This window comes from Sus scrofa, chromosome 9 (genome assembly GCF_054392235.1).
Source record: "Sus scrofa isolate SSC_HxYL_T2T_F1_AM1 chromosome 9, Sscrofa_HxYL_maternal_Yorkshire_Landrace_v2.0, whole genome shotgun sequence".
Taxonomy (NCBI): domain Eukaryota; kingdom Metazoa; phylum Chordata; class Mammalia; order Artiodactyla; family Suidae; genus Sus; species Sus scrofa.
The window spans coordinates 41,532,107-41,551,467 of NC_139391.1; the positions used below are offsets into that span (position 1 = coordinate 41,532,107).

At 42.2% G+C, this 19,361-nt stretch overlaps 1 protein-coding gene across 50 annotated transcripts in view; it reads right to left on the bottom strand.

Annotated features, from left to right (window-relative positions):
* Positions 1 to 2,355: 2,355 nt before the first annotated feature.
* The window catches only part of USP28 (ubiquitin specific peptidase 28), a 63,314-nt gene continuing 46,308 nt past the window's right edge, over positions 2,356 to 19,361 (bottom strand). For 24 of the 50 annotated variants that reach the window (XM_084976099.1, XM_084976093.1, XM_084976098.1 and 21 more), the window contains 13 exons: positions 17,147 to 17,367; positions 15,828 to 15,898; positions 14,259 to 14,487; positions 11,968 to 12,162; positions 10,969 to 11,108; positions 10,623 to 10,808; positions 9,510 to 9,605; positions 8,663 to 8,841; positions 8,483 to 8,561; positions 7,149 to 7,228; positions 6,551 to 6,674; positions 4,740 to 4,935; positions 2,356 to 3,600 (listed from right to left, as the gene is read on the bottom strand). In XM_084976099.1, the coding sequence (XP_084832225.1) occupies positions 3,425 to 3,600; positions 4,740 to 4,935; positions 6,551 to 6,674; positions 7,149 to 7,228; positions 8,483 to 8,561; positions 8,663 to 8,841; positions 9,510 to 9,605; positions 10,623 to 10,808; positions 10,969 to 11,108; positions 11,968 to 12,162; positions 14,259 to 14,487; positions 15,828 to 15,898; positions 17,147 to 17,367 (1,972 nt within the window). In that variant the 3' untranslated portion in view covers positions 2,356 to 3,424. The remainder of the gene's footprint in view (positions 3,601 to 4,739; positions 4,936 to 6,550; positions 6,675 to 7,148; positions 7,229 to 8,482; positions 8,562 to 8,662; positions 8,842 to 9,509; positions 9,606 to 10,622; positions 10,809 to 10,968; positions 11,109 to 11,967; positions 12,163 to 14,258; positions 14,488 to 15,827; positions 15,899 to 17,146; positions 17,368 to 19,361) is intronic. The other 26 variants (XM_084976101.1, XM_084976100.1, XM_021062857.2 and 23 more) reach the window with 2 other exon arrangements.

Here is a 19,361-nt window from a genome sequence, read left to right on the forward strand (position 1 = left end):
GGGCCATAATCCTCAGTAAGTTTCTCAAATAAAATATAACTTGCAACTTTTAGTTTGTGCATTTTTCTTCAGTTGATTCAGGAAGTACACATTAAAATGATACTATCACACATCTACCAGAATGGCTGACAAAATCAAATCTAGACAAGGATATGGGACAATTGGAATTCATAAACTGCTGGTGGGAGTTTAAATCAGTATGACTGCTTTGGAAAACTGTTTGGCAGTACCTGATAAAGATATCTCTATTCCTATGACCCATATATTCTAATGATCCAGTAATTTCATCTATAATTCCATACCAACAGAAATGCATTCTTGTGTACATCAAAAGACATGTACATAAATATTTCTGGTAGCATTATGTAGTACGCAAAAACTGGACACTCAAATGACAGATAGCAGAATAAACTGTAAGACATTCTTTTTTTCTTTTTAGGGCTGCACCTGCGGGATATGGAAATTCCCATGCTGGAGGTTGAATCGGAACTGCAGCTGGTGGCCCACACCACAGCCACAGAAACACAGGATCTGAGCCTCATCTGCAACCTACACCACAGCTCACAGCTGAGTGAGGCCAGGGATTGAACTTGCAACCTCGGGTTCTTAACCCAATGAGCCACAATGGGAACTCCCTGTAAGATATATTCACTCAATGAAATACAGTTAACTGAGCAAGGGAAATGAATAAATGACAGCTACAGTTAATTCCCCTTTCTATCTCGATTATATCCTAGCCCTTCATTCAATCCTTCTCTTGTTCCTTCATTATTTAAATCCTTCTCTTGTTCCTTCATTATTTAAATCCTTCCGTTGTTATGTACCCACCTTTTTATTGTGTAGTTGATTTACAGTGTCAATTTCTGCTGCACAGCAAAGTAATTCAGTAATACATACACATTTCCTTTATATTATTTTCCATTATGGTTTATCTCAGGATTAGTTTCCTGTGCTATACAGTAAGACCTTATTGTTTATCCATTCTACATGTAATAATTTGCATCTGCTAACCCCAACTCCCTTGGCACTCACAGTCTGTTCTCTATGTCTGTGAGTCTGTTTCTTAGATAGGTTCTCTGATTCCACCCATATTGCTGAGAATGGCGTTATTTCATTCTTTTCTTATGGCTGTATACACACACACATATACATCTTCTTTATCCATTCAGCTGCTGATAGACACCTCTTTCTAAAAGTGGGTGGGGTAACAATGAATTTATATGCTCCACAGTTCTTAAAAGAGATAAGAAACCCAACAGAAAAGGACTGCAATTCCAGTTAACCAGGAAAAGGCTAAACCTTGTCTCCAGGGAATTTATGCTGAGGTCAATTACTCTCCCAAACTCTTGAATCATCTCAGGCAAGGGTTGCTTTGGTTCCTCTTCCCACTCCACCTCTTCACCCTTCTTTCTCACAACCCTTTAAACTTGTAAAACCATTCTTAGCCTGAGGCAGGCTGTGGACGTTGCAAGAAGCCACACTGTACCTAAGGCAGCCCCCACATTCTCCTTGATGAGTGGAGTGGATCCAAATCTACCAACTAGTCAAAACTGCACACTACAGTGTCTAGCTGTTCCTTTCCTCGCCAACTGTAGATCGTCAAAACCTGAGTGGAGAATAACTAAAGTGGAAAGATGCAAAGCAAAGGATTTTACAAGACCAAGTGTTAGTGCCCTGGTTCTGCTATTTGGGACGCCTATGACCTTGGGCAACATAGTCTCCATCATGCCAAGGATGTTACACAACTGTGCCTAGTACTCAGTCGTGACAGGGATAACAGAGCGTGTTAAGGAGATCGTGCCTGTATACACATGACCTGTCACTGTTTTCACAATGAGGGAAACTTCTCCCAACCAGTGAGTGAGTGAACAGTTTGCTCTTTAATAAAATATTTTTTTTTCTGAAAAAAGAAAGAAAAAGAAAACGGCACATGGTGCTATTCAGAATTTTAAACAGTAACAGGTAATCAATATGTAAGAAAATGGATCCGTTTCCCACAAAACAAATCTTTGCAAGTGTGCTTGGAAACACAAAAACACATCTGACTATGTGTAAAAAAAAAAAAAAAAAAAAAAATAGCCTAACCATTACCTTCATCAAAAGATAAGAAATTACGTTTTAATAATTTTTCTTTTTGCCTTCTAAATTAGACAAATTAAAAGTGGATACATTTACCTGCCATTCAACTAGCAAACAGATGAAAAGAGATCAGCCACCACTAGGTGCTGCTCAGGAAGCGACTCTTTTAATCTGCCTTTTCCTTTCAAAGAAAACCTGAAACCTGACAAATGCTTACTGAGTTCATTCATTTTCAGAAAAAATATGTTAAATAAAGACCATACTGTACACCAAAGGTAAAACAAATACTTTTATTGCACATTTATAAAATCTGCATAGTTGTATCAAGTGTTCTTCCTGCCCACAATTCCCTCATTAATCTTAAAATTTGGTTAAAACACAATACCCAATCTAGAGCCTTTAAAAATTGTCAACAGGGGATATTTCTCTCTCTACATATACATATATATAGGTTTTTTTTCCTTTTTTTTTCTTTTTTTTTTTTTTACACAAACCCACATCCCTTATTTTTTAAAGCAAAAAAGGGGAGGGGTATCAAAATGTTCTTCTGGGCCAGCAGCAGCCTTAGCTGTGTGTTTCTGACAATTTTCAGACACTAGAAAAATTTACCTAAATGGTTAACAACTATGATCTCTTTAGTCAAGTTTCGCAATGCTGCTACTCCCATCTAAAATCCTTAACGCTTTCCTTTCTTTCACTTAGGACCGAGTGTGAGGTTTTCCGGTTTGTTTAAAAATATAAAATGAAGGAGAGAGAAGAAAGAAAGGAAAGGCAGTTTTCTTTTGCCTTTTGGGCATCACACTGCCACATGACCTCATGCTCCACCCACAAGTGAAATGGCAGGGGCTCATCAGCCCACTGTCATCTCCTGTCAAGAGCCAGGCAAGGTTTATACGTCTGGCCTCTTGCAGTTAAGAACTTTTTAACGCCATCTATATTTGATAAAATAACTAGTAGCTGTTCATCTGGTTCACGTTCTGATGACTCACCCTTCTATTCTGCTGTCAAAAATATTATGCCTGAAGGATCATTTTAAAAGTGGGAAAGGCTTAGAAAAGCCCGAGCAGTCTCATAGGTACAAGAGGCATCTCAGGTCTTCTGGCATAAATCAATACCTTGATACACTGCCTCCTGCCTTTTTTAAGTGAAATTGCTTTTATGATTCTGTACCTAAAAAGTGCATTTTTATTTTCAATCCTTCTTTACACACACGGCATGGTTGGGGTCTGGATCTGAATCTTACTTTTCTACCTAATTCCTTGCCCAAGGTAAACACTGTGACAACAGACTTCTGTGCAACAGGCAGTCAGCCAAAGGCCAGGATGGGCCTTGAACACATGGGGGCTTATTTCACTGTCACAGTTGACACTCCTTGAATTGACTCCATGACAGCTGCAAATCGGCTGCAAAGGTCATAGGGAGAATTGGGTCGAATAGTTGGAGGCTCCTTCAAGACAATGATTTCTGCAGAAGGATCTAGAAGCCTGGGTAGAAACTCCCCCAAGCACAGTTGCAGATTTTCTGTAGAGGGAAAATCAATGGTTACTATACAGCTAAATAAATCTCTGAGTAAAAACTAGTAAGTCTGCAATGATATGAGAAGCTCTTTCATACAGCCGTCACCCAGCCTCAAAGGTCAAAGCATCGTTCTGAAGAGCCAACAACAAATGATGATTCCTTCAAGCCAAACAAGGAGCAAAGACCTACTGGCCAAATATACCAAAGTTTTAGATCACCGCTTTAAGCCATCTGACATGTGGCAGAATAACACTATATATTCACTTCATTATCGACACTTCTTCCAATCAGTCATCCTTTTAAAATTTGAGAAAGTATCATAAATATAATACTATAAATATAATACTGCTATAGGCGGAAGACTGTTCTTTACCTTCAAATAATTAAAATATACTGATGTGCATACATGACATTAAGTAAAGCTATATATCACATATGGTCCAAATAAAAACTGAAGACATTCAAAGGGAATTCACAGCTACTAATTCTTAGAGAACTTTCCAATAAATATTATAAATTTGAGCACTTTAACAAGTCAGTAGAATATCTACACTGGCGAGAAACTAACAAAGAAGATTTATATTAGGAGATGCACTAACTTTCTAAGTCTACCAAACTCAGCTAAAAATGCCTGGTTTTAGGCTCCTTCTCCAAAATGCTTTGGACATGCACAGATGTTCCATTTACTAATTTGTTAACTTGAAGGCATCATAGTTCACGATAACATTTATGCTTTACAACTTCAAGTCACAGGAAAATTTAGTTACGGCACCAACAGGTAATCAGGCCATGTAAATAGATTTTTATTTTGAAGCTATACAATTAAAGTTCAGATTCTGGCGGATGAAAAAGTAACAGATGTCTGACATCCCCAGAGAACAGTGATTTCTTTTCAAACTGGGCTGGCTGGCCATGGAGGTGATTTAGCAGCCACAGAGGAGGTAAGGGGAGACTAAGAGGGAGAGGGGTCTCGGCCCCCATTCCTTGTTTCGATAGAACAGATCTACTTTAAACTCACGCATACGCTAGGGGATTCCAATCCCTTAGAAAGGTTGGAACACTGGTACTATAGAGTGAGTCCACTGTATTTTCTAGAATCCTCAATGGCCTTAGAATCACCAGGAGTGGTAACAACAACGCACCTGCAATATCTTGCCCAAGGTAAGAGCACCAATGGTTTCTCATGATCTCAATGGCATCCAGGTCATCCTTGGAGATGTCATTATTAATGATAAGGTGAATGCAGGGAATGATCAATTCATTCATCACATTAATACCCTCTGTTACAGAGTGTTCATCATTTGTTTCAAAGAGAGAAGCCGCTTTGGCATTTAGCTCCTACAGATAAAAAAGAGTGAAAAAAAAAGTCTGAAAAGGATAGATAACTATTTTAGAAGAGTCTACACAAGTAGTTTCCAAATCACTGTACACTGGAGTTGCCTGGGGATCTTTAAAACTACTGATGCCCCGCCCTAGACATGCTGATTTAATTGGTATTCAGGTGACCTGTGCACTGGGTCCCAAAGTGATCCTAGTGCAGCAAAGTGTCTGACCCAGTAGCCTTAACTTATTCAAGATCATATTTAACTGCTTCTATCAAGAGACCTATTCAAGGGTTCTCATCCTTCAGTGAACATCAGAATCACCTGCAGAAGACAAGCTGGTGCCCAGGCCCCTCCCTGGACACTCTGGTTTCCCTGTGTCTGGGGAGAGGCCAGGGCACCACCATGGGAAAGTTCCTTAGGTGATCCTGACACACACCAGAGACACAAAGAATCTGAATCCCTACTTCTGCCTCCCTGTGGAAACTGAGCAGGACATTCAAAATGTCATCTATATTTGGTGATTTAAAAAAATAAAAGCATGTCTCTAATAAAATTTAGATCCATCAAATCTATAAGGCCCTCTTTTCAGCTTCAAAATGCTCTGCCACATGTATAACTGATACAGGAATCCAAGTATAAATTAGAAAATGAAGACTTTGAGATAAGTATACGTCATGACTTAATCTTCTCCGTTTGGTATGAACAAGAGGCAGTGGCAGAAATGCTGGCCTGATTCCTCCGGAAAAGGGCAGTCCTCCCAGGCGTCCGGGAGGCCAAGTAAGCACGTGGGTCCAGGGCAGGCTTCTCTGCATTTTGCTGAAGAAAAAGCACCTGCAGAAACCCCTGGGGAGGCCTAGGGATCTGCATCTGCCTTGCCGAGTGGCCAGCCTAGATCTCCAGGGGGTATGACATCGGTATTAATAGGATGACAGGACCAATCTTTATGGTCCACACCATTTTTAAAAAGCGAGTCTCTTTAGAAGTCACTAAAACTCTCATCTGCTAGCTTAGCAGGGAACATAGAAAAAACAGACATTTATTACAAGCTTTCTACATACCAGGCGCTGAATAAGAAGAGGAGTGAGGAGTTCCCGCTGTGGCACAGTGGAAATGAATCTGACTAGTAACCATGAGGTTTCAGGTTCGATCCCTGGCCTCACTCAGTGGGTTAAGGATCCGGCGTTGCCATGAGTTGTGTAGGTCACAGACGTGGCTCAGATCCTACACTGCTGTGGCTGTGGCGTAGGCTGGCAGCTGTAGCTAGACCCCTAGCCATTCGGTATATGGGAACCTCCATATGCTGTGGGTTCGGCCCTAAAAATCAAAAAAAAGAAAAAGAGGAGGATTAAGCAGAGACACTCGGTGATAAAAGCTGTAAGCAGGTATGCCCGAAGGGCACCAAAAAGGGGTACGTGCCCCTCATCCTCACTTCCATCGGGGGTGGAGGAAGCACGGTATCCACTGAAGTAACTTAACGGTTCTGATATAAAACCACTCTTGAGAGTTTGAAAAAATCTAAAACCCTGTGGAGATTTTTTTCTTTCTTCAGTTATATTTCTTTATGGCTTCAAGGGGCAAAGGTAAACAAAGGACAACAAAAACCAAAAGGCTTTACAAACAGTACAAACCAGAAGGCATTTTCTTCGGTATAAAGCGATCACGGACTCCTTCACGCCGCGGCGAGGCCCCTTCAGCAGCAGAGCGGCATTGCTCTGGTAGGCGTACACCAGGTAGGAAAGCGCCTCCTGGTACCTTAGAAAGTGGTAGAAAATAGCCAGCTCAGGGCTTCTTCCCCAGACCCAGGGCTTAGTCCCCACTCCTTCCTTGTATAAGAATGCAACTGGCTGCAGCTATGGGAAGATCTTAAGGATGGAGGCGGCGTGGTGCAGTGGGACAAGCCTGAGGGCCAGAGACCACAGCCAGTCTCAGGTCTTCTGCAAACTGACTAAGAAACCCAAGGCAGCCCATAGAACTTCCCTGGACTTCTATTCTTCCCAACTTTAAAAACTGGCCATTATCTCTCTCAACTAATTCATCATTAGGTAAGGGATGAAAAACCACCTGTGATGTTCAAAGCAAAGCTGAAATGCAACGCTGGGAAAGGGGAGGTGCAGGGCGCATGTGAGAAGCGAGGTGGTGTGGCTGTGGTCCTGAGAATTCCGGGGTGGGCGTCAATGAATAACAGTGTCCTGACCAATAATCTTAGTGACATAAAAGCCAACTTACTTTCCTTTCTGATAGAGTTCCAGGCCGGTCAGGAGATACACAGACACTTTTCGAAACAAACTATAATCTTCATGCCACTTCTGGAAAGGAATGACAGCCATTCGTGATTATGACTACAACTACTTCCACGCTTTCCATCCCAGGACATTGCAAACTCAATACAAATGTTTATTGAACACACAGAGCCAGGCACAGAAAAATAAGAGACAAAAAAGCTTGCTTAGACAATAAAGTACTCAACATTCAGGACAGAAGTCTATTGCTGACCTTAATTTTCCATGTCTAGTTCCTTCAGCTGAGGAACAGAAATATTCATTTCATGTGAGGCTTAGAATTTAGTATCTTAATGTCCAACACCCATGCCAAAGTCATTCAGCTCTGTTTTTTTTGTTTGTTTGTTTTGGTTTGGTTTGGTTTTTTTGGCCATGCCTACAGCATATGGCAGTTCCTGGGCCAGGGGTTAAATGCACGCCACAGCAGCAACCTGAGCTGCTGCACTGACAACACAGGATCCTTAACCTGCTGCACCACAAGAGAACTCCAGGTTCGGCTCTGGTTTAAACGAATGACCTCAAGTTCTGAGGACCTATCCAGACGTAAGGAAGATGGAGGGACAAGACCATTCCATCCACAGAGAACAACACACAAGTTCAGTGGGAGTGGCAGGCACACCTTAGGTGGCACAAAACACTGTCTTGGCTACAACACAATGCTTTTTTTGGAAATCTAAGAGAGAGAGAGAGAGAAAAAAAAAAAGGAGTTCCCATTGTGGCTCAATGGTAATGAACCTGAATAGTAATCATGAGGATGTGGGTTCCATCCCTGGCCTCACTCAGTGAGTTAAGGATCCAGCACTGCTGTGAGCTGTGGTGTAGGTCACAGATGTGGCTCTGATCCCACATTGCTGTGGCTGTGGTGTAGGCTGGCGGCTGCGGCTCCAATTTGACCCCTAGCCTGGGAACTTCCATATGCCACAGGCGCGGCCACAAAAAGAAAAAGAAAGAAAAACTGTCGTCTTATATGCATTTTAACGCATATAAATTTAATTTCCAATATAGAAACAGAAAACTCTACTATTTAAAACAAACCAAAACCATGAATTCAAGAATTTTATTGCCTAGGACAAGACTAAAGTAGATATTTAAGGGAAATGAAGTACTGACTCAGTCTAACAGAACCACAGAATAAAGAACCTGGCTATTCTAAGGTTTAGAACAAATCATTTATTCATTCTTACCCAGCTTCTCTGGGGGGACGGCGGGGTGGTGGAGTCAGTCTGTTTGTTTTGCCTTAGAAATGAATGCGTTTGCTCTGTAGACGTGGAGAAGACTCACCTTGTACTCCTCCATATTCATGTCATCTGGACCAATCTCCTTCAGTTTCGCTTGAGCCACCTTCATAATGCTGATGGACCTGTGGACAAAGCTCAGAACACCATGAGGGCTCCCCCTCCAGAGGACTTAGTCAGGCCAGACCCAGGAGGAGGGTTGGTTCACCTGAGGGTCCCCTCTCACCTTTCATCGTAGCTAAGATTTTTATCTGCAAACTGTTCCAGCAGGGTCCGCTCTACTACCCTCTTGGGTGCTTCATTTTGGAAGAAGTAGACAAGCACGTGCTGAAGTCGGGGGTCACTGTGAGAGGTGGGGGTCTCCTTGGCAAGCTGATAGAGCCTGGAGTACTCTTCATGGAATGCCTAGCCAAGACAGAACTGGTAGTTACAAAGGGGTGCACAGTGGGTTCGGCAGGCAGACACTGATACTTCAGGGCTCCAGGGGTTTTCCCAACTCTAAGACTTCTAAGAAGTTCTTGCTGAGGTATTACAGAGGCAACTAAGGAACTGGTAAGCTGTTTGCATTTCACAAGGGATGAAAACTCCTCTGGCACCAAAAACACTGTCCTCACAAGAAATTCATTTTTCCCATAAAGTTCTGGGAAAAACCCCAAATATTTAGTTTTAATTGTTTCAGGCATATCCTTGCGTACTAAAGACCTGAAATTTAAAATTCCACATGATGGAATTTCTTCAAGTGCCTTAAAAAGCTTGGTCTACTTTCCTATGTTACAGCCCTCATATCACAAAGGCATGTCTCGGTCACAGCCGTACTAAGAGACCTCTTCCCACGCATGCGGGCGAGCCCTCTAGCAGGTGCGCGGGAACACCAAGGCTGCGCTGGGGCCAGCAAAGAAGGTGCCATTCGTGCTGTGCGATGGCTGGATCGTTAGCTGGGCAGAAAAGGGAGGTTTGCATTTTACTTCAATGAAAACCATTTTTCATCCCATTTTGGACTATCAAATAAAATTATTGCCCTACTGTTAGGATACCTGCGGCATAAGGATTAGAATTTTAAAAGACAGAGATACCTTAATAAGCCCTGCTTCAGACCCGTCTCGGTCAAAGGTCTGACGGGCTTTAGCTATGGCCAGGATGACCCCTTGCATGGCAGGGCTCAGCATCACCTACCACAAGAGGGCACAAAACACAGAGAAAAAGGAGAGAAGAAAGGTTCAGAGGAAGACTGCATGAAAGAAAGGCGAAGAGACAGCTGTGGGGAAGCATGGCAGTGTGCCCCTTGGCCAGCAACCGCAGGTCAAGGCTCACACACTTAGTCCTAGTCACCCCCACAGCCCCGGCCCCTCCACGCAAGGTCAAGACCCAGCCCCAAACTAGTTATTTCTCTATATTCTAATTCAGCAGATGAAGAAAAATGCATGTCTAAAAACATCTACAATACGGGCACGGCTAATGAAACAAGTTAAATTATAACTCAAAGGGGAAGTGTTTGAGGTGAGAACTCCAATTTAGTTCTGTGGTCTGGGTGTATATCCTAAAAATTTTGGAGTTTTACTAGGATGCACAGCACACTTTAAACAACCTGGAAGCTAGGGGGGATACACAAATAGGACCGTAAAACAAAAAAATCTTTTTTTTTTTTTTGGAAAAAATTTTACAACTACTAAAAAATATCCCACTAGAAAAAAACAGAAATCTGAGGACAAGATTCACGACTGTTAGTGTGCAGTGATGATTATAAAGGAGGCAGCCAGTGAACAAAGACGTATGTTTTACAGCTTCTTCCTAAAGTTATAGAACTAAAAGCAACCTCGGTTCACATTCGTTTTGCTCACTAGACAACGGAAACTGTTGTATTTGGAGGAAACACAGTGGACTAATATTAGCAAAGACAGAAACTTCTAACTTAAAAGGCAATTTTTTGTTCATAATACCAAACGAGGCGTTCAATTCTACCTTTCTGAGCCCCGTGGCCTCTGCGGTGGCTCTCACATGACAGGTCAGGGTAGACAGACACTGGCAGCAGTGCACAGCAGTAACCAAGACAGGCCCTCCTGCCCATCATTTGTGTTGGTGAGAAAATATGAACTACTGCCAAACGCCCTACACAACCGTACTTGGTCTCATGAGAAGGCAAGGTAAGACTGACGACAGACAGCTCAACCCTGCACTCATCTCTGTACCTCCTCATCATATCCATCTGCATCAGATCTAACCAGAATCCTTCCCACACTGGGAATCTCGACTTCAGAGACCTCAGAATTGGGCTGGGCAGCAGACTCTGCGTCATGAGCCTGTGGGGGCTGCTCTGACTGCTCTGCGGGGTGTGTTTCCGGGGGCAGGGGCGTCTTGGGTTCAGCTTCCTTAAGCTGTGGCAGCAGAACGGAGAGAGAGAGTAAGAAAAAAACAGAAGAAATAGAGAGGGATTGGTTAAACACAACAGACACAGAGTAAAAGGAATGTGAGAAAACTGGTGATCATTGCCAACAGCCCACCCCTTGTGAACTTGGGCTTCTAAGCCACTCTCACCTCACTCAATGCTGCTTCTACCCCACTCTTCTCGTAGGCGCGGGCCGTGTTTGCTATAGCCTGGGCAGTCTGTTCCTTCACGATCACGGCGTGCTCCGAGGACAGGCAGCGAACCCCATGGGAAGAGGCTACTGAAGACTCTGACCAAGAACAGCACAAAGGAATTAGCATCTGATGAGAAGCAAGCTCTAGAACACTCCACAAAGGCAAGCAGGGAGTTCCCATCGTGGCTCAGCTATTCGTGGCTAGTATCCATGAGGACGCAGGTTTGATCTCTGGCCTCCCTCAGTGGGTTAAGAATCCGGCGTTGCCATGAGCTGTGGTGTAGGTTGCAGACATGGCTCAGATTTGGAGTTGCTGCGGCTGTGGTGTAGGTCAGGGGCTACAACTCTGATTCAACCCCTAGTCTGGGAATATCCATATGCCGCAGGTGCAGCCCTAAAAAGACCAAAAAAAAAAAAAAAAAAGGCAAGCAGGATGGATACAAAGTTTAATGTGCAAACTTTCTAACAAATCTTTTTTAAAAAAATCAATGCAATTTCCCCTAGAAACTTGTGACTCAAAGAAATGTCTACTTCAGCAAGAAGTCACCAATGATTCTGTAAAGTTTAAAATGGGCTCCCAACATTTTAAACATCGTTGTAGTTCTTTATGCCAAGAAGCCTTCCTACAAACAACGATCTGTTGAGAAGATCACCTCGGGAGCATAGTTTGCATAGAATTTACCCACTAATCTTTCAGTTTCTTCTGCAACTTGGGAAATAAGCAAAACGTATAACAGTGAAAGTACAAGTGGCCAGTCTTTTTGATCACTTCTGCTCAGCAGAAAGGACATTCTAGAGCCTCAAGCTAGGCTGTCAGGTTGTGCAACACAAACTATATCTGAACTCTCCTGTGCAGACCGTGGCCCGACCCACTCAGCACAAGTGCACAGGGCTGGCTACAAGGGTAGAGCACAAGAGTCCAGGTCATTGGCATAAACCAGCCCTGCTTGGATACCTTGCGATGGAGAGAACTCCTGTGATGCTGAGCTGGTGGAAGAGTCCATTTGAGGGATTTTGCAAGACTGCTCTTCTTCCCACTCCTCGATTTCTTGCTCAAACCTCCAGTTATCTTCCTGAATGTAATGCTTAAGTTCAACAGAGAGGGCTTCCACCTCTCCTGACATCTGATCCAATTCATTTGGGGCTGATTCTGAGGAAGAACAAAGGACAGAGTTAAAACGGAGTCCCACTGAGCAAAAGGTCTTAAGGGATCAAAAGGTCCTTTCTAGAAGAAAGGAAAATAGGGCACTTTGTCTTTCTTCTTACTCCTAATAAATAATACATACAGATATACAAAGTGTTTCAGAAGTACTGACAATATCAGGCCCACAGTCACAGCGCCCCAGTGACAGTGCCTGGCTCATTAGTAGGTAGGCGCACTGAACATCTGTTACATGAATGAACGAATGATAACGAGTAAGGATTTGGAGTAGAGGCCAATCACTGACAAAGTAGCTAGAACAAACCAAACATTTCTTGGAAATTCAGAAAATCACATTAAGTCCACTGGAAATTTCAAGGGTAAACAACTTTATCATTATAGTCACTGCCTCTATTATTGGTAAGAAAATCCATCTCAAGACAGAGACAAATTCCAAGACATTTACACCACCTTGAGGGTCTCACAATCAGGTGCTATCATAGAAAGCAGTTTGGTACAAAGGTTAGATGGTCAACAATACCTGGTTCAAAAGGCTATGACGAAAAATGGCAAGAATACTAAATCTCCCTTCTAACCTTGTGACCAAAAAAACCCACATAAAAACCTACAGCAGAATAGCACATCCACTTACTAGTTGCTATGAAGTAGTCTTTTCACTAAGCAAATGACAGTTTCTACTTTCTCTGTTTCTGTAATATAAAAACGAGCCGCATGTGTAATAACAAGGCTCCCATATGCAACAGCCAGCACCATCATGTGTACAGTAACTCCCACGAGCAGCTGTTCCTGCTTTCACACTGCAAACGTGCAAGTATGACGACCAGTTACCACGAAGTGATCCTTCTCTCTATCCCCGATATCCCCACAACCACACTAGCAAATCAGAAAGATAATTTGCTGCCTGGACAAAATGGCTTATGTGTTTTCTTACCTATGGGACACAGGGAAGTTTGATCTTCTACGATCTCAGAAGTGAAAGGAAGAAAGAGTAATATAAATGGAAAATAGCACAGACTGTGGAATGAGGACTGGACTTGCATCTTGGGTCTACCATTTATTTACTGGCTGTATGACTTTGGACAATTAATGAAGCTCGGCTGGAAAATGTGGGTGATAAGAATTCTCACCCTGTTTACCCTCCTTTTAGAGGTATAAGTTATTAGAGAAATCAAGTTTGAAAGCATGCTGCAAGGAGTAAAGTACCTAGAGAAATAATGATTATGACTGCTCTTGGCATTAATAGTAGTATTATGAGAAGTATGAAATTGTTCAGGTAAATCTATTTATAAAATCTAGCTATTCTCCAAAGGGTGCAAAATTATGTGTATAAGAATGTCACTAAAAAAGGAAAAAATTTAAGTTCCCATTGTGACTCAGAGGGTTAAGAATCTGACTAGTATCCATGAAGATACAGGTTTGATCCCTGGCCTCACGCAGTGGGTTAATGATCTGGCATTGTGGCAAGCTGTGGTGTAGGTCTCAGATTTGGCTTGGATCTGGTGTTGCTGTGGCTGCAGCTAGGCCTACAGAGGCAGCTCCGATTTGATCCCTAGGCCTGGGAATTTCCATATGCCTCAGGTATGGCCACAAAAAGAAAAAAATAAAAAAACAAACTAGAGGCAATATAAAAGTCTATCAATAGGCGATTGGTTTAAGAAATTACATACATATTCTATGCAGTGGAATTATTATGCAGTTGTTTAAAAGTTGCTTTTATTTATAAGAATATAGAGATCTCTCTGAAAAACAATTAATGAACAAAATGCATAATAGAATGGAAAAATATTCCATTTGGGGAAAAAAACAGGGTGGCTGAGAGATAACAATAAATAAAACTGAGCATCGGCACAGCATACTTCTTGAAGATGACACAAGAAACCTAAGAATGGATCCTTGCTAGCTCAAGGATGGCAATGGGAAAAGTAATTTATTTTTCCTTTTTGTTCTCTTTTACGCTGTTTGTATGTTTTGAAAAAAATATTTTCTAATAAATCCTAGTTTTTATATATAAACTGCAAAACTGTTCCCTGCCCTGAGGAGTCCTGACTTTTCCCCATCCCTGGCTTCTGCTTAGATATCTTTACCTGCATGGCAGTGCGGCAGCTTGTCATTAATGTACATCAGACAGTAAGCACTGACGTTTCTCAGGCCCCCATAGGAGTCTCTTTCGAGTTCTTCCCAGGAAGACTCAGTAACGGAGATGTCGTTGTACTTGAGCCAGACCTGCCGGGGCTGATTATAGATGTACGCCCAGTAGTGTCCTGCGTTTGCTTGTCCCTCATGAACAAGAACCGCATGCAAGCGGTAAGGCACCTGCAGGTCAGAAAGCGTTTCCTGAGTGAGGTTAAGTGAAAAAAATCTGACAAGGGCTTAGGTTACTAAAATTCAAAATTATCCCCACCCACCAGACATAAAAAAAACCTCCTGTTTATGCAGTGTTTGATATGGGGTTCATATCAAAACATCAAGAGCTAACAAAAACATAGTCCTAGAATCTTCCAAGTATGACTCATTTACTGAATCTTTAAAACCAGAGCTGAACTAGATGACCCCTTTGAGGCCTCTTTCAACTCTAAAGTTTAGGTAATGAGACCGATTTGTGTCATTCCCCCCCCCCCATTACAAACTCAGTTTATCTAAAAACAAAATCACCACTGACGACTCATATAGAGAATAAGTTTACCACACTTGGGACCTACAAGTTTAGCAGCTCTCCTGTTCTACGCCTATTTTATGTGGCACCAAAATTTAAGGTAGCATATTTCATTATGAGTCAGTCACACGGTCCCTCTATTTCTTCTTGTGAGAAATTATCTACTTATCCGGGATAAAGGCCCTTTTAACTACATACTTGTTTGTTTCAACATGTGAAAACAAACATTTTTCCCCCCAATATGGAGAAAACAGAGCTTAAGTGCCAAATGAGCACTGATGAAAGAAAAGGAAAGTTAGCCATCAAATCAAATTAAACTTACATTTAATCAGTACCCTGACATGCTTTCACCGGAATAATACAGAAGAGCAAATGGGGAAAACCCAAGATTTACACACTGCCTTCCTGCCAGGCAACAACCGTGCCTCCACGCAGCCCTAGGAACAGGGCCATTCACACAGAAGCCAGCGGAGGGCAGGCCCCTAATGGGAGCCTCTTTCCCCCTCTCTGCCCAGAATTCTACTCTAAACAAAACCATAGGTGGACAGCGGGAACTCCCGCCTGCCTGCCTCCCTTTCGGAGTTCCTAGAGAAACAAAGCACGAAAGAACGCTGCTAAATGAAGGCTCCACCAAGGATCATTACTTTGGAAAGGACGGGGAACCATTCCTAGTCAGGTTTCCCCCTGAACTCTTTCAGTTACCATCTTAACGATAAATTTTTATTAATGTTTAACAAACTTTCCTATGGTATGAAAAAATACCACGTGGCAAAATCAAAGACAAAATATGTTTTAGGTTCTGTTGGTGACAGAAGACATACTGCTTTTTTTTAAGCTTCAAATACGGAATAATACCTATTTCTTTCCTAAATTTATTTTTATAGCTCAGGGAAGTTCCCATTCAGTTTCCAAGAAAACTAGCAAATGATCTTCTGGTGTCTACACAAGCGCCACTGGAATATGCCTTGACTACCTTCCCATCCATCAATTTTCACTCTACCTGGCGGAGGAGAGGATCACAGTACATCTGCTCAATAGTCTGCGTAGTGCTTGCAATACAATTCTTTAGATCTGTTAAAAAAGAAAACTCCGTTAAAGTGATTTCATTCCACGTCACCCAGGCTGCTTCGGCGCTGCAGAGTCCTGTTTATCCCTGGGCTTCTGACATTGTCAACTTTCCTCTATGAACCATGAAGGACAATGCAGTTCTGAAGCAGCTAGTGCTTTATACAAAGACTGAGTTTCACAGAAGTACATTAAGACTTAAAAAATTATCTCTTATAATTGGCACCAAAATATCTTAGACAGGAAATAGCCTCCAGAAAAACACCTTAATGGGTCAGTTGGGTGTAAAAATCTCTGTCCCAGAGACAGGACATGAAAGGAGAAAGCTAAGCAAAAGGTTGATTTCTGTGAATAAGAACTTGGGAGGAGCTCCCGTCGTGGCTCAGTGGTTAGCGAATCTGACTAGGAACCATGAGGTTGCGGGTTTGATCCCTGGCCACGCTCAGTGGGTTAAGGATCCGGCATTGCCGTGAGCTGTGGTGTAGGTTGCAGACTCGGCTTGGGTCCGGCGTGGCTGAGGCTCTGGTGTAGGCCAGTGGCTACAGCTTCGATTAGACCCCTAGCCTGGGAACCTCCATATGCCACGAGAGCAGCCCTAGAAGTCACAAAAAGACAAAAAAAAAAAAAAAAAAAAAAAAAAAAAAAAAGAACTTGGGAGGAATCTAGGTTTTTATTATTTGTTTATGTGTCACTCCCAGAATTAAAAAAAAAAAAGAAAGAAGAGGAGGAGGAAAAGTCTGAGTCCCGAGGCAATGAGACCAACGGATTTTAGGAACAGAATGCTGAATACTTTGATTTGATGTTGTGCATTACTCAAACATTCTTTGCCTCATTAACCTTCAATACAGCATACTTCATGTAGAAAATACTTCAAAAGTAGAGATTCAGGAAAGCTAAATTCTAAGTTTGGGTCAACTCAAACCAGAGTTCAGATAAATTCCAAGAAAAGAAATTCAGCAGATTCAGAAAATTCTCAGCCAAAGGGAACTGTCATGAGCTTCCAAGCTTCCAGGAATTCCCAGGAATTCTGAGGAGGGGATCTAGGAGGGATCTTTTCATGGTTGTGAAATGGAATTATGTGAACCAATCGTATAAGGAACAAAAAGTACCAAAGAGGTCACAATCCCCCAACCAAAATTCAACAGTATATCCATGGCAACTGCAGGAACTGTACCCAAGATGCCTAGCTTCCATGTTCTCAAACAAATAGAAAAGGTAAAGAGTAACTGTTTGAAAAGTATTAAAACAGCCGACCTTGTATATCTTGTTCAATTTCACTCCTCCACCTCTGAAGGCAGGTCTTAACAAAGTTTATCTCCTCATCTGTGACCGTTCGAGGAGCTGGATGTGCAGGCATTTCCATGGAAGACCGGGAAGGTGGAAGGGGCTGATTCACTGGCTTAGACTTGTGTGCAGAATCTTCAGAAGAAGAAAAGGTACTCTCAGCATCCTGAGACGTGCCCTCTTTACTTGTACTGAAGGAAGACAGAAAACAGGCTCACACGATAACTTTCAAAATATGCCTTAGCCTAAATGAATGTGCTTTTGTACAGCAAGCTGCTATATGGCAAAGTAAAGCTACAATTTAGTGTTTACTCATAAAGGTACTGAGCTAAGCCTTTCCTTTGTATGCATCATCCCATTCAGCAACTTGCTTTGAGGCAGGTACAATAATTATCCCTATTTTATCAGTTGCAAACCCAAGCTGGAGAGAAATTAAGCCACTTAGCCAAGTTCACCCAGCTAGTAAATGACGGACAGAGAGAGATTTAAGTGGAGATCTGCCTGGGTTTTAAGAGTCTATAGCTCCTGTTCTCCAACTACTTGTTATGTTATCATTCCTTTTCATGAAAATAGGATGAGAAGGAACATGGAAAAGACCAGATCGGGAATGGAAGAATCAAGGAATCAACTATAGTTACCAAGATGCAACTGACTGAAGTGAGATGGATAGATGGACCCGGGAACAAAACATACAAAAGAAAAAGTGCCAGCTGAACATCCAACTCAGAGGAATACCAAGTAGGTGGCACCCTGGGAGCATACAGGGTGAAGGACTTAAAAGGCAGACAAGCCCAGCTCTACCAGTTAAATGCCCAAGGAAAAGCTGGCAGCCTTGAGTAAGTATCCCAACACCTGAACTAGAAAATGTAGACATCAACTTCCTTGCATCGTTGCTGTAAACTGAGAATAAAGTATGTAAAATAGAAATTAATTTATATACTGATTTAACTACTGCCAAACAAACTGCACAAAGACAAACCAGCAGGAATATAAAGTAAGCTTCTAACTGTACTAAAGTTTTTGTTTCACACCAAAACTGAAGAACATAAACTTCCTTTAGCTTTGACTTAAAAGAAACCTTCACTCCCTACGTCTCCCACCCATCCTTCTCTCATACACAAAACAATGGAGAAAACCTCTTTTCCCTGAGGACCTGTACCTATGGAAAAATCAGCCCAATATAAGCAAAAGAGCAGATATCTCAATCTCAAAATTAAGATTAGACACACACACACAGAATAATATTTTTTTCTTTCTTTCTTTTTTTTTTTTTTTTTTTTTGCATTTTAGGGCCATACTGGCAGCATATGGAGGTTCCCAGGCTAGGGGTCCCCATAGTAGCTCTAGCTGCCAGCCAAAGCAATGCCGGATCCCCCCTTTTTTTCAGACTAACTTTAAAATATAGTATCAGGCAGTACTATTTTATGGAATTAAATAGGCTGCTCAACCACTTTTAAGAAATTTAAACCATTTATATTTTATAAAGGACATGAAAACATTCTACTAAAATCCAAACACATAGGTAGAGTATAAAAGAAAAAGAACCCACCCTCCCCCTGCCTCATGCCTCATAATCACGCTTACCATTTGGTGTGTTCACTTCTACATACATAATGAATGACTATTAATATATGTGTGTGGCGGGGGTCGGAGGGATGATTAATTTTTGTTTTAAACATAGAAGTCTAGCCGTTTTTAAAATACATTCTAATGGTTCTATTAGCCAGGACATATACATCAAACTTGGTCCGAGCTGACCCCAATGGTTCCTCCAGGCTACCAAGGCTGCCACATGCAGCGGAGCTGGAGGAATCAAGGGCTCATGTGACCGGGGCCTCCCTGTTTCTTTGCTAGGTAAGCCCCTCTCGGCTGTCCTCCTCAATTTCTAGCCAGGGCTTTTTCATATTCTAATTTTCTCTTTGGGAATAAGTCTCCCTGTCTGTGAAGTTTTCTTAGTTGGGCATACTCTGTAGACTGGAGAATGAGATGTTTTGCAGGATCGGGGACTGAGGTTTCCTCTGAGGAAGGCCTTTAGCAGCGGCTAGTTCACAGTAAGCTCCAAGCAAGGCGGAGCAGTTCAAGACACCTCTGAAATAATCCCAGCTATCCCATGGGCGTGTGCACCAGGGGGAATTACAGTTTACCCATGTGACAGCTGGCAGAATCCTTCCATTTCAGACTAAGA